Source organism: Talpa europaea (genome assembly GCF_964194135.1).
Source record: "Talpa europaea genome assembly, chromosome: 11".
Taxonomy (NCBI): Eukaryota; Metazoa; Chordata; class Mammalia; order Eulipotyphla; family Talpidae; genus Talpa; species Talpa europaea.
Genome location: NC_140078.1, coordinates 64,338,369 through 64,353,055, shown reverse-complemented (window position 1 = coordinate 64,353,055; position 14,687 = coordinate 64,338,369). Strand labels below are relative to the sequence as shown.

The 14,687-nt window shown below is 43.9% G+C and overlaps 1 protein-coding gene across 4 annotated transcripts in view; it reads left to right on the top strand.

Moving 5' to 3' along the window:
- Positions 1–14,687, top strand: part of FLNB (filamin B) — a gene marked incomplete at its 5' end in the record, with an annotated part of 133,530 nt that overhangs the window by 89,419 nt on the left and 29,424 nt on the right. For 3 of the 4 annotated variants that reach the window (XM_084246728.1, XM_084246727.1, XM_084246726.1), the window contains 9 exons: positions 1,695–1,957; positions 3,212–3,809; positions 4,417–4,590; positions 5,375–5,537; positions 6,144–6,304; positions 9,151–9,318; positions 11,181–11,304; positions 12,301–12,457; positions 13,507–13,696. In XM_084246728.1, the coding sequence (XP_084102854.1) occupies positions 1,695–1,957; positions 3,212–3,809; positions 4,417–4,590; positions 5,375–5,537; positions 6,144–6,304; positions 9,151–9,318; positions 11,181–11,304; positions 12,301–12,457; positions 13,507–13,696 (1,998 nt within the window). Of the gene's footprint in view, positions 1–1,694; positions 1,958–3,211; positions 3,810–4,416; positions 4,591–5,374; positions 5,538–6,143; positions 6,305–9,150; positions 9,319–10,284; positions 10,378–11,180; positions 11,305–12,300; positions 12,458–13,506; positions 13,697–14,687 lie in introns of all 4 variants that reach the window. The other variant, XM_084246725.1, reaches the window with a different exon arrangement.

Here is a 14,687-nt window from a genome sequence, read left to right as displayed (position 1 = left end):
GTGGAAATTCTCTGGGGACTACACCTGATGAAAAAAAGCAAACATTGTAAAAAAAAAAATGAACAATGACATAGATATATATATATATATATATATATATATATCTATGTCATTGTTCATTTGTGTATGTGTATATATATATTTGTATATATATATATACACAAATGAAATATATATACATAAATGAATAATATATATACACAAATGAACAATGACATATATATAAATTATTTAAAAATTAATTGTTATCTAAAAAAACCACCGTTGAGAGTGATTTCCACTTTAACCATTACCTCTGCCTCACATAGGATTAAGCAAAGTTGTCAATTCAGTTTTTATTGTTCCAGACCTTTTCTCTGCATTTATGCATAAATATGTGCCAACAGAAAACATTTAGCAATGCTACCTTTCATGAGAGTTATCCTGTGATGTTTTCTTCAGCCCACCTTATGTCAGCAGTGCTCTTGGAGAACTTTCACACTTACTTCTTCTGGTTGGAGTTAACTGCTGAGTGACCAAGCCTGGCTGTACCTCAGTGGCTTACATTCAGCTGGTTTCAGGATCACACAGGGTTCAGTGCATATCCCCAGGCTTCTTTTTCCACCTGTAAAGGTTTCTCCAGGTCTTCCGTGGGACCACTGGTGAGCATCTCTGTTGACCTGAAACCCAAATGAACGAGGCTGGCTGCCAGGACTCAGGGTGCTGATGCAAGAACTCAATGCCAGCTTTTGTCGCTGAGGGGCAGTCAGCTCTGAGCATATGAATGGTCACTGTCCAGTGCTGTCACTTGTCCCCTCGTCACTCAAGGGTTTCCACTCCAAGCCAGGAAAAAGCCTTTGGGATGTGGTGCTCCGTAATCTTGCTTGTGGTTCAGCAGTGTTCCTTTTGGCAGGCCCTGTCTTGCCTAAGTCAGGATTTCCCTGGGTTGTGGTCGGGGCTCTGTGCTCCCAGAGCTTTTGTTTTGGTTCAAAGTCTGTTCCCTGTTTTTGTCAAATATAACACACAGTTTTCTGCAGCCCTGCTGTGCAAAGACCTTCAAAAATTGGCAGGAGACAGAGTCAGCTCTCAGGACTTGCTTCAGTGCCCCTGTGTTTGCCAGGTTCTATGATGTTTGCTTTGGGAGGGGGCAGGACAGGACGGGGGGAGATACTATAGTATAGAATTTGCTGCCAAGAATTTGTAAATGAAACATGGGTTTATGGGGGTGTTTTAATAAAAGATCAAGAGCAAAAGTAAGTAAAGCAGAGAGAACAATCATATTATAATTTACTGATTAGCCAAGCAAATTGTGGGGTAAAGTATATAAACTTAGGTTTGAGTTCTTCCCTATGGTTTGCTGGATATCCCTGGGAAAGATTGTTAACCTCTCTGAGTCTCAGTTCCCCATGTGTTAAAGCCATTGATTACTAATAAATACCGCATAGGGTGATGTGGAAAATGAAAGGAGATGCTGTGCCATACTTGTGCTTGGCATGTAAAATGCATTCAGTGAGTGATAGTTGCCTTAATTTTTTTATAATCATTAATTATTTTTCTTGTACTCTTTGTTCATATTGCTGGTTATTATCATCTTCTTGTCCTCGACATCAGTTGTTGCTTGTTGTAGAGACTGAGGTAGCCCCCATGTCCAAGGAACCTCCGTTTCTCTCCTGAAAAGGATCAACTCATCACTTTGACTGATTTCCCTCTTCCAGGAGTTGAAGTTGGGAAGGATCAGGAGTTTGCCATCGACACCAAGGGAGCAGGAGGCCAGGGGAAGCTGGATGTGACAATCCTGAACCCCTTAAAGAAGGTGGTGCCATGTCTGGTGTCACCCATGGCAGGCCGGGAGAGCAGCACAGCCAAGTTCATCCCTCGTGAGGAGGGCGTCTATGCTGTAGATGTGACCTATGATGGACACCCTGTGCCCGGGAGCCCTTACGTGGTAGAGGCCTTGCTGCCGCCAGATCCAACCAAGGTCAGCTTTTGTTTTTGTTCCAAAACTTGTCTCCTATTGTCAAATATAACACTGTTTTTTCTTTCTGGCCCTGCCTGGCAAAGACCTTTAGAAAATTGTTTTTTGTGATGGAAGTCAATTCTCAAGGCAGACAATAGACCTCTCTTCTAGAATTCAATGTGCTGCTCTTCCTCTCTCGCTGAATATAATATTCTCTTGGGCCTCCCCGGTGGCACAGCATGTTGAGCCCAGCACTGTGAAGCTCTGCAGTGCGGGTTCGATACCCGGCCAGCTAGGGAGATCCCCATATGGTGTGGCAGACCTCTCCTATCGTGCACTCTGCTCCCCTCAGCAGTGTATTTCAGTTGTCTGCCTGTTCTGTTCCCTGCTCTGTCTCTCTGGTGAATCCTCTCACCCTCCCGCACCTCTGGCCCGTACCCCAGCTCTTGTAATTAAAAAAAAAAAAACTTAAAAAAAAAAAAACAAATATAATATTCTCACGATCATTTCTTTCTGGTAGCCCAGACTCAACGATTTTGGAGTATTCCAGTGGTCCAAATGATATGAATTTATAATACTGTCTTATTTGTTAAATCAAAAATGAAAGCCTCATCCTGTCACTCTTTTAAATTTAGTGGGTTTTTTGGTCACATACAAATTTTTACCAGGCTTCATTTTTTGAGCAGTTTTTATAGCAAGATTGACAGGAAGATACAACAATTTCTCATATATCCCCTGCCCCCCACAGTTATAACCCGTTATAAGTCCATAGTGTACATTAGGGTTCACCCTTGGTGTTGTGCATTCAATGAGTTTGGAAATGTATAGTGACATGATCGCACATTATAGTTCGATTTTTGGTTGGGCAGAACTTGAGGGAGGCGTGGTAAGCAAAGCAACAGTGAGGTCCCTGAAAGCTGTTCTACAAGCACTCAACCCAGACAACCCATGTTTGTTGGACTGGGTGCTAGATCTCCTGCTCTCGCCCTGGTTCGGAAGAGCCAGGGCCGGCAGGAGAGAGGAAAGACCTCTGTGCTTCAAAAGCCATACCTCTGCTGTGCCTTTCCATGTGGAGTGAGTGCATAGCCATGTTTCCTTTTTTCACCCATTTGCACTATCAGTGGTGGAGTGACACAAGTCAGGCCCCAGGGAGAAGGGCCACTTCATTGAGATGCAACTCAGGGTTGGCTGCACGCTTGCAGGTGTCAGAAGAAGTGCTGGCTAAGCAGCCATCCCAGTGCCAGGCAGATTTGACTTTCATTCTTTCTTCAACAGGTGAAGGCCCACGGTCCTGGCCTGCAAGGTGGTCTTGTGGGCAAGCCTGCCGAGTTCACCATCGATACCAAAGGAGCGGGTACTGGAGGTTTGGGTTTAACCGTAGAAGGTCCATGTGAGGCCAAAATTGAATGCTCTGATAATGGCGACGGGACCTGCTCCGTCTCTTACCTTCCCACAAAACCTGGAGAATACTTCGTTAACATTCTCTTCGAGGAAGTCCACATACCTGGGTCTCCCTTTAAAGCTGACATTGAAATGCCTTTCGACCCCTCTAAAGTCGTGGCATCGGGACCAGGTCTGGAGCATGGGAAAGTGGGAGAAGCGGGACTGCTTAGTGTAGACTGTTCAGAAGCGGGGCCCGGGGCCCTTGGCCTGGAAGCCATCTCGGACTCAGGAGCTAAAGCTGAAGTCTGTATTGAGAACAACAAAGATGGCACCTATGCAGTGACCTACGTGCCCCTGACAGCCGGCATGTACACACTGACCATGAAGTACGGTGGGGAGCTCGTGCCGCACTTCCCTGCCCGGGTCAAGGTGGATCCTGCCGTGGACACCAGCAGGGTCAAAGTCTTTGGACCAGGAATAGAAGGAAAAGGTGGGTTTCATAAAAAATGAGGGAGGCTGCAATGTAACATGGACTTAGGGGGTCACTGGAAACTGCCAGAGTGGGGGCTGCAAACTCAGATGCCTCAGGAAAAATATGCAAAAATACTCCCCAGAGCAGAGGGGCCAGCATGTGGCTCTTCTGTGGCTCCACCTCCATTCCTTTTTCTGTTTCTCTGTGGGGAATGGGGCCTACACTGTCAACAGGCTTTCCCATTTTTTCTGACAAAGCCAGAAATCTTGGTTTTTATGTGGAAACTTGACATAGTTCATTTTTGGAAATTAATTTTAATATGTTTAAAGTGTGTTGCTGGCTAGTACCACATTTGCTGCAGAACAGATCTGTCTTCACCCTGTGGGGGGTGACTTTTCTGGACAAAAGCACACATGTGGTTGTGCTGCCACTTGGCTGAAGCCACTTTGGGGGAGGAGAAGGGAGTTGCATTAATATTCTTGGTTTTGAAAGTCAAAGAAACCAGTTGTCAGCTGCCACTGAAATTAGATTTGATGCATTGTAAAGTGCTGAGAACCGTGATTCTCGGGTTTGCTCCTGGGTTCAAGGTATTAATGGTGTTCTTATCTGTGTGATTGGCCTGCAGATGTGTTCCGTGAAGCCACCACTGACTTCACAGTTGACTCACGGCCCCTGACAAATGTGGGGGGCGACCACATCAAGGCCCACATTGCCAATCCCTCAGGAGCCTCTACCGAGTGCTTTGTCACGGACAATGCCGATGGCACCTACCAGGTGGAGTACACGCCCTTTGAGAAAGGTGAGTTGGCTTCTTGGACATGACCCTCATTCAGAGCTGTGGCATTTTCTACCAGTGCCTGGTGCCCACTCCTGCCCTGTGCTTGATCTGACTCAGCAGTGCACATGAAAAGTGACAGGGACATGAAAACTCCCTTCCCAATGGACCCTCCTGTCCCTTCATTTTCTGACTGGCTGGCCTGATTTTGTGACAGTTGGATCAGAGTTTACTTCAGCCTCTTCTGTATGCTAATTGGGTTTGTGAGGTGATGCCATGGTATATTGCTCATTGGTACAATTTTTAAAAAATACTGATTTCTGAATATAGGAATTACATGCATTTTTGATAAATCGTAAAAGCATTAAAGGAAATGAAAGCACCATCTACCCTCATTACCTAAATATGTGTTGTGGTATAGATAATTTTCAATTTCTTTTTGTAGATACATGTCTAACTATTTTGTGGGTTTCCTTTGGGAAAACTTCATCTGGTCTTTCAGTTAATGGCTAAATGGAGTTTTTCTTAAGTAAAGGATATTTATTATGCTTAAGATGACTGACTTGAATATGGACTTGGTGATATTGGTTTGGGTGGCGGGGTAGTGGTATGTAACTGTCAAGTGAACAGAAAACATAAATAGTTGATATTTAACAAAAATCAAATCATAATGACACTCCTCTCTTTTTAACCTGCTTTTTAAATACACAGTATATAGCATGTAGACATGAATACTAGATAAAACCCGGGAGTAGGGTATCATTTCCCACAAGTATGCAAATGTGTTTCTGTTTGTTGTTTTGAACAGGCCTCCATGTGGTGGAGGTGACATACGATGACGTGCCCATCCCAAACAGTCCCTTCAAAGTGGCGGTGACCGAAGGCTGCCAGCCATCTCGGGTTCAGGCCCAAGGACCTGGTTTGAAAGAAGCCTTTACCAACAAACCCAATGTCTTCACCGTGGTCACCAGGTAAGCAGGCCCTGGCATCTGTGCATGACTCTAAAAAGAGCAGCCCTAGGTAGTTTAACTGCTTTGAAGAAATGTTACAAGTGTTTCCTACATCTGTGTCTGGTCTCTTACCTTTCGAGAGGCAGTTTTCTCTTTATGTTATATTTTCTTCTGTAGAGAGTTATGTTACAGAGAAAAGTCAAGTATACCTTAAAAAGTACCAGAAAGCACTTGGTAGAAGTCATAGAACTACTGAGCAAATCAGGACTAGACGGAAGCCCCTCCATGGCTTGATAATGCAGGACTACACAGTCAGTCTCATTTAGCTGAAATATTGGAAGCAATCCTGTTAACTGGTCAGAAGCCACATGCATACCTGAATTGTACTTGCAGCTCTAGCTAACGCAATCAGATAAAAGAAACAAACAGAAGGGTAAGAGTTGGAAAGGAGGGGTCAAAGCTGTGTTTACTAATATTGCACAGTTAAGAAACTCTGAGAGGTGGCACCAGAGTTGAATTCGGTTGGCCAATGGAGTAATTTATAGAGAGGTTTTAAATGAATTTGGGCAAGAAGCAGACTAACATGAACCACTAATATCACTTCTCTTTCTTTTACACACTCTCCAGAGGGGCAGGAATTGGTGGGCTTGGCATAACTGTCGAGGGACCCTCAGAATCAAAAATAAACTGCAGAGACAACAAAGATGGCAGTTGCAGTGCCGAGTACATCCCCTTCGCTCCAGGGGACTATGACGTTAATATCACCTATGGAGGCGCGCACATCCCTGGTAAGCCCTGACCCAGAAAGGAGCACAAAGGATAATTAACTATGCCTGAAAGCAAGTCTTGTTTTACTGATTTTTCTGTTTAGGGAGACTGTCTGATATTTCAGTAACTGCAAAGAGAGAATTTTTCTTAGGACTACATCTGCAAGAATATTCCAGCTCCCTGTAAGACCAGTAACATGGCAGAAAATGGTAGTTTGGAGTTTTGATGGGTAATGGTTGTTCACATGTTGAGGACTTAGTTCTTAATTTAAGGGAAAGCTGATTCTTTACAAAGTTGAAAATCACTATATTTTGTGGTTGGTTTTTATATTCATGTCTTATTTACTGTTTTCCATTGACATTCCTGGTAGCTAATGAAGACATGAAAATTCAAATTCCTATTTATTAATTTATTTTCTATTTAATGATGGAGTCTATACACTAACTATAACAACAGGTTTCCCTCTAATGGGCACATGTGCACACATAGTCACACTCACTATTCTTTCACTCATATTGACTGCAAAGCAATGCCATTCAACTCTGATTCTACATAGAAGTTCATTTAAGCTTTGATTAATGTAAAGCAACAAATCTCTCCTTGTAACTCATTTGATGCAGATTTTTAAACTTATATAATCACTGGTCAAGGAGTAATTCAGTCATAGACAAGATAAGTCAAAGCTCCCCCCCTCTGGGAGCTTACTTTTTAGCATCTATGTGACTAAGACACAGGATGACTGCCACAAGGAAGGAGCAGGGATTGGTCACAGAATGCAGAGCCATAATTCCTTTGGGCTTATGGGTTGGGGGACTTGTCCCCAGGAGAGATGAGTCCAGGAGGTGGCTGTGGAGATGATCCTCTCTTGGTTGTGAAGGCAACAAAACTCTTGTAACTTTAGTGAGAAAGTCTTGAGGCTGCCATCAGAGGGGGTGACAGCTTGTGGCTGCCCTGAGCCTGAACCAAATGGACTTCAATATAACAACAGAGAGAGATGCATTTGGGGTTTTGCCATCAAGTATATGGTGTCTCTTATGTTTCAGACCCTGTTACCTCCCAGAGCTAAGTGCCAACTTTTCCCAAACCCCAGAACTTTCCCAGGCAGTCCTTTAGTAAAGTGTTGGTTGTTTCAGTGTCAGATTTGATAGCTTAGATAACTGCTGAGGTGCTGCTGAGAAACACTCCTAGCCTGCTAACTTCTAATTTGTTTTATGGGAAGTCTGGCTGCTTAAATATTAGCCCAGTTTCCCTGACCTCGTACAACCCCACTATGAGGTTATTTTTCATGAGGTGTCCTGTCTTACCATAATGGCATGTTGGTTTTCTCTGCTGGGCCAGCTGTGGTCTGCTGATGGTGGCTGCTTCGACCACTGATTGACTGGGATGAGTGCATCAGAAAGTGGGCTGCCATGAGAGATGGATGTTTGCCTGGTCACCAGACCGAGGAGTGGCAGAGAATGTTTCATATCTGCCATGTTGCACCAAAGAATATCGTGTTGGCTCTTGACTGCTTCCATGCTAAATTCAGACAACGTCCAGTGGAAGTTCTGACTTGGTGATTGGCCGCAAAGGCATTCTAATGCCATCACCTGTTGATACTAAAATCCTCCAATGTCTCTAAAATAGAACTCCCTTTTGTTTCAGGAAACCCCAGCCTGGAGGGTGGTCCTTGTCTTTGCCAGGATCAGCCATTTATTTCATTTAGCTGAAAAAAACAAGAGCTCATTGAAACCCAACTATTGTTAAAAAGCTAGGGCCTTTGTTCTATATGTGGTCTTTTGTTACTTACCACCACTGATTCTACAAAGTGTAAACTTTCTAGGATGCAGAGCTGAGGGGCCTGGGCTCCCAAGGCAGTTAGTCGACCTTGACTTGCCACCCTTTAAGGATCTCTAGCTATGGGAGGAGGTACATGTTGTCCCCATGATAGATTTGTCAGCCTGGGACATGGTGCTGCACTCAATGGGTTCCATTTTCTGGCTCACCTTTGGGGAGGTCTTATTTGGTCCTCCCTGTTGGGGGAATCCCATGAGCATCCCTCATACTTACTTCTCTGTTCAGTGCATCTCTTAAATCCCAGTGTGCATACATTTTGATGGTCTCATTGGTCCTTAAAATTGAGACCCTCAAAGAATCAGAGGCCCCCAGTGTCACCCATGGAGTCAGCCATCAGGGGGACCACAACTGTCACACAGGAAGAGCACAAGGCTTTAGCCGTGGTTAGGAATCAAGAAGACTCTATGGTCAGAGGATGCCAGCTTTGTTGCAGAGAGAGGATTCCCGTGGGCTCTCAGGAGCTGTTTGTGTATGAGAGGTTGTTGGAAATGGACTGCAAGACCTGTCCATCCCTCTTCAGTCCTCCCTACTCCTCCCGTTCACATTCAGCCTCCTCCTTCAACACCCTCACCTCCAGACCTTTACACATGCTTATCCCTCTTCTTGAGACCCTCTTCATCTCTTTCCCTTGGGTGATATCTGCTCACCTTTATTTCTCAGCATAGATGTGACTGAAAAGCTTTCTCTGGTCTCCTGAAGCCAAGATTCATTGCTTTTTAAATGGTCCACCAGCGCCTTATACAACCCCCACCTCCCACCTGTATGTTACATACAATATTGCAGTGACTTCCTTGCCTCATCCTTCTCCTACATTGTGGGCTCTTGGAAGGCCATTAGCCACGTGGGCCCAGCAGCTGCTGTGATGTCTGCAGTAGGTACATGTAGGTGCACGTACAGTGAGGCAGAATTTGCTGACTAAGGCCTGTAAATTGAGGGCCTGGGTGGAACAATGGTGTAATTCAGGGGTACACACAAGGCAGGTCTCCAGTTGCTCAGGGTTATGCTTAGAATCCCATGACCTCTTTTTCAGGCAGTCCCTTCAGAGTTCCTGTGAAGGATGTTGTAGACCCCAGCAAGGTCAAAATCACCGGCCCCGGGCTGGGCTCGGGTGTCAGAGCCCATGTCGTGCAGTCCTTCACAGTGGACAGCAGCAAGGCTGGCCTGGCTCCGCTGGAAGTAAGGGTCCTGGGTCCACGAGGTAAGTGTACATTGTACCCTCCTGCCAGCATTCTTCTGCCCAGGCTGAGGCAGCCAGGACCCAGAGCAGGACCTTTGCTTTTGAGTTTGGTCATGTACTTCAAATTAAATTTCTTAAGTGGCTTTATTGCTCTAATTTCTGACTAAACAGAAGTACCTGCTTAAAAAGCAGGCAACTATTATTCCTCTAGTGGCCTATCTTTTCCCCATTTAATAAGATGGTCCTAAATGTCTTTTTCAAATTTCTTTCTTTCTTTCTTTCTTTTTTAGTAGCTAAAGCAAGTAGTATTTGGGCTCTGACATATTTTGTTGCAACTGCTTCATTACCTGTTTTGGCATTTGTCAGGTTAATTGGGTAGGTCTGGATTCGAGTGAGGCCATAAGTCTCCTTAAGGTACTTTGGTGCTCATGTGGAACATACCCAGAATTTCTGGAAATCACAGATACATGGGCCATGGTTTTGTCATTGTCCAACTCTCTAGAGAAAGAGCCTTTCAGGGAATGAGCTTTGTTGGCAATGTGACCTGCCTGTTCTCAGACTGGGGTTTGGTAAGACCAGCAGGCCATTTTTGGACCAATCCCTGAAGTACATTGAAATTTTAGTTAGGTCACTAGCATGTCCTCTTCTAGCATTTTAAAATCTGCCATTCTGTGTAAAGTCATAAATTATCTGGATTTTCCCCAGTGGTATATATTCCTGGCTTCACAGAAATGGCAAATGGGGGCTTCCTTCTTTGAAGAGGAGCTTTCTCCTTAAATGGGGTTCAGCAAGAGGTTATGCCCTTTGAAGTCAGAAGTGGTTTGGGGAAAATGAGGTCATGGGGTTGGAATCTGATTCTATAAAGCTTCACCCTGTGTGTGTGTGTGTGTGTGTGTGTGTGAGAGAGAGAGAGAGAGAGAGAGAGTCTTTACCTAGTTATCTACCTCTATTGTTGAGGATTCTGAAGTAACAGCTTTTTAATTTTAGCTGATGAGACGGATTCCCAGTCATGGCGCAGCCCCTTGAACACCAATTCAGAGTTCTTTAAAGGTGACCCGAAGGGTGACTTTATGGAGACAGGTTTGCATTTTCCTATTGGCTGCTGCTCTAATTTATGTAACCTGAATGCCTGTTGCTGGCCCCACTTCTAAAATTGCCTTATACCTACCTCATCTGCTTTGCTTAATGAGTATGCCTTGCTTTGATTAACATACCCTGCTGCTGACCCATCCTTGGTGCTCATGTTCAGAACTGGGGTCTCGAATTTACCAACCCAATGCATGCCTTGATTATACCTTAACATAATCTAACCCTCCCTTGCAGGCATCACATTGAGAGCCTTATCACCCTGTGAAATCAGCACCCTTACCTGGCCCGCACCTATATCCAGCCTGCTGGCGCTGTAGTGGTCTTTGCTCAAAGGTGGCCACAAGTCTTGACTGGCCAGTCCATTGGTTAATTTTCTCTGTTCAGAGTTCTGGACTCTTTGGCCCTTTCTCAGATGTGAAATAAAATTGCCACATCTTAAGCATGCCTAACCAGCTTGAAAAGGATATTGCATGACTGCAACATGCATCTTTGCCATACACCCTCTAGCAACAAGTGCAGGCAGTCTCCTTAATTATACTCTAGGGCTGACTGAGTGTACCTTATCCAACAAAAAAGCTAAAGGTGTCTCTTGGGGTCATTTCTGCAACCATGAATTGAGGATCCCGTCTCCTGCAATTTCTTAGGTCTCTGATTATGACCTGCTTGCCTTTATGTTATTCATCAGTGGAATCCAATAGCTCTCAGGGATGAAAGTGATCCTGTTTCAAATTCAACCCAGGGTGGAGTGAAGGGGAAGCCAGGCAGTTCCTCAGATCTCTCGTCTCTATCTTCAGGACTAGTGGAACCAGTGAATGTAATGGACAATGGGGATGGCACACACACAGTGACCTACACGCCATCCCAGGAGGGGCCTTACATGGTCTCCGTCAAGTATGCAGATGAAGAGATACCTCGTAGGTAAGTTTCTGACTTACAGGGAAGGGGTCCAAACCAGCCTCAAGCCTACCCCACTGAGGATTGGCCGGCACCACTTGGTGGCCCACCCCTCCATTCGTCCATCCATCCACCCACCCACCCACCTTCCATCCATTCACCCATCTGCCCATCCATCCATTGTTGTCCACCAGCCCATCTATTTAATCAACAAGTGTTGTTGAGAACCTGTGTGCCCTTCACAGTTGTAAAATACACTAGCTTTGATGTTTGCGGCACCTTCTCTTTTGGCATCCCACACCCTTTATTCCTTTCAGCCAAATTGAAAGTGGAGTTGAAATTAAGGAGTCAGAAATGTTTGGAGGGAACAAGAAACATATTAGTTTATCAGAGTCTTTCCAGTGACCCTGGAAGTAGTTTCCTGATTAGGCCAAAGATTTTTACTTCTTTACTTGAAGAATTGGTTGACAATAGCACTCCTAGAAGGTGCTGGATAGAAACCTTATTCCTCATTCATACTAATATTAAAAATGTTGTATAAGCTCCTCAACTCTCAGAAGAGAAAGAGACCCCAAAGGTTTTTTTTTCCAATCATACTTAAAATGAAAAAGTTCTACCCATACCTCTAATACACATAATTTACATAAAGATACACATATAGCTCTAGCTATATAAAATTTATATATTTATAAATTGCATTCATGTATTACTTTACTGACAGGTGCTGTACTATCTAAAGCATGCTAAATATAAAAAATTTAAGATAATGAAAAATTTTCTTTCCATTTTTGATTACTTTATCCATGAAAGTGGATTAGAGGTGTGTAACCCCATACATTCCAAAGTTAGTTTGGGAGTTAGTTTATATCCCATAGAATACGCAGGAAAAACTGGTCTGTTGTAGGTGGTTACTACCTCATGGATATCCCCTTTTCAACCCTAGTCTCTGTCTAGGAGAGGTCAGATGTACCTGAGTTGACAGGTATCCATACTGACAGGGATGTGTGTGTATCTTTCAAGCCCCTTTAAGGTCAAGGTCCTTCCCACATATGATGCCAGCAAAGTGACTGCCAGCGGCCCTGGCCTCAGTTCCTATGGTGTGCCTGCCAGTCTGCCTGTGGAGTTTGCGATTGATGCCAGAGATGCTGGGGAAGGCCTGCTTGCTGTTCAGATAACGGTAGATGAATTATTTTCTGGAGTCAAATTTCATTAATAAGACCTAATTTCCTGGCCAGGTATAAGAACAAGCAGTTTCTGATCTGATACAAATGTTTGTCAGATTTTCCCACCAGTGAGTCAGTAATTGTGCAGAATAAACATGCTTGCCAAGAGATCTGAGGATATACCTCCAAATACACATTTTAGTGAATGAATTTCATATATTTTGTTCTCTATTATTCCTACATCTTTAGTTTTAAATATTTTAAATTATTCGTTGGGTCACTTAAGATTAAATTCTGCCATATCTCATAGTAAACCTCAAATAAAAATGGTTTCACGTTTGGGATTATTCTCTCTTATTAAAGAAGCCTGGGGACGAGGGGCCTGGTACTCAGTAGCTTGTCAAGGAAGAGACTCCATATCTCTGCTCTTAACCAATGTGTAATTTCTGTCCTTAAGGTCTCCTCATGGACCACAAGGCTATAGTTGCTCTAGCCATCTGATCCTCATGACAGGCCAGAAAGGGGAAGAAAGGCAGAAGGAAAATGGGGCATGCTTCCACTTAGTCCTCTCTTATGTAGAACTTAGGGCATGCCTCAGACGACTTCCATTACCTCCTCATTTGCTTATAAGTCTAGTACAAGCCATGTGGCCATACCTCGTAGCAAAGGATGCTGGGAAGTGGAATCTTGGATTCTGGGAGCAGTGCACCTAAGCTAAGAATTAAGTCCTATTGCTAAAGAGAAAAGGAGAGTGCACGAGGTGGTGTATGAGCAGGAGCCTCAGATCTCTTGCCTCCCTACATTTTCATGGATTCAGAGCTAAAATACTATTTGTTCATGCAACAGAAAAATTACTAAAAATCTACGGTGTCTGTCACATTGTTAAAAGGATCTATGAGCCTCACCTCTGCCTGCCAAGAAAAACTGATTGTGTTACGTTAGTAATTCTGTCTCCTCCCACTAGAGGCACTAATTAATGAGCAAAATTGTGTCGAGATTTTCAGTGAATGGTTTCTACATCTTGATGATAGTGTCCTAAATAGCCTATCTCTGTGATCCACAGGATCAAGAGGGAAAACCAAAAAGAGCCGTTGTCCATGACAATAAAGATGGCACGTATGCTGTCACCTACATCCCTGACAAGACTGGACGCTATATGATTGGGGTCACCTATGGGGGTGACAACATCCCACTTTCTCCCTACCGAATCCGGGCCACACAGACAGGCGATGCCAGCAAGTGCCTGGCCACAGGTAAGTAGAGGTCAGGGTCTTTGAAGGACAAAAGCGAGGGCCTAGTCTGTCTCTACCATGTTAATAGCTATTTGTGATCAAGAGAAAATGGTCAACCACTCTCAGAGTTACATTGAAGATCTTTTCTTAGGCCACTTAAATTCAGGAAGTTCTTCTAAGGATCCGAGACTGTTTCACAGGGTTATTGCCAAAATTAGATGAGGGCAAATACCAAAAATGCTTAGCAGGGTGCCAGGCACATGGAAGCTATTATGTTATTTTTGAAGTGGGTACATTTGTTGAGATCTTAGCTGTGATGGTGGCTCCCATGAAAAGCAGCAAATTTATCCTTCCATGAGTAGATGGCTTAGTTATTCAAGATTTATTCAAGAGCATTTCAGGTCAGCATTGAGAAACACATTAAAAGATACAGGTTTTTCCTTAACACTCAGGACTTGAGTGTTGAGTGTTGACCAAGACTTACGTTTTGGTCACTAAAGAATTCCCCAAGAATATTTGAGCAATCACATATCTGTCATTTTCTAAGATGGACTATTTCATTGTCACAAATCCTTCAGTTTCTAAGAATGGTTCTTACAACTCTGGTGTCATTGAATCAGATTTCAAAACATGAATCCCCATCTCTGAAATTAAACAGATTTGCTTCTCTTTTAATAAAACTAAACAAAGGCCCAGCCTGAATGAGTTCTGTTGCTCTCATACCTTGACTTTTTCTGAATGGACAAAATCTTCTGGCTTGTAGGACAAGATTTTAAATTATACACCGTGGCCCCTTTTGGCTGACCCACCACAAAAATTGAACTGCTGGTTAATCTGCCACTTCCTGGCTCTGTGCTGAGTCAGGGACAACTGTATTGTCTTTGCTAACATGAGGACATGTTCATTTTGGGTGGAACTTCCTCCTTGTTTTCTGGGTCCTATTCCTTCCTGGAGTTCATGTGGGGGCAGGGAAAGGGGCACCCTGTTGGCCACACCTCTGGTCTGTCATTCA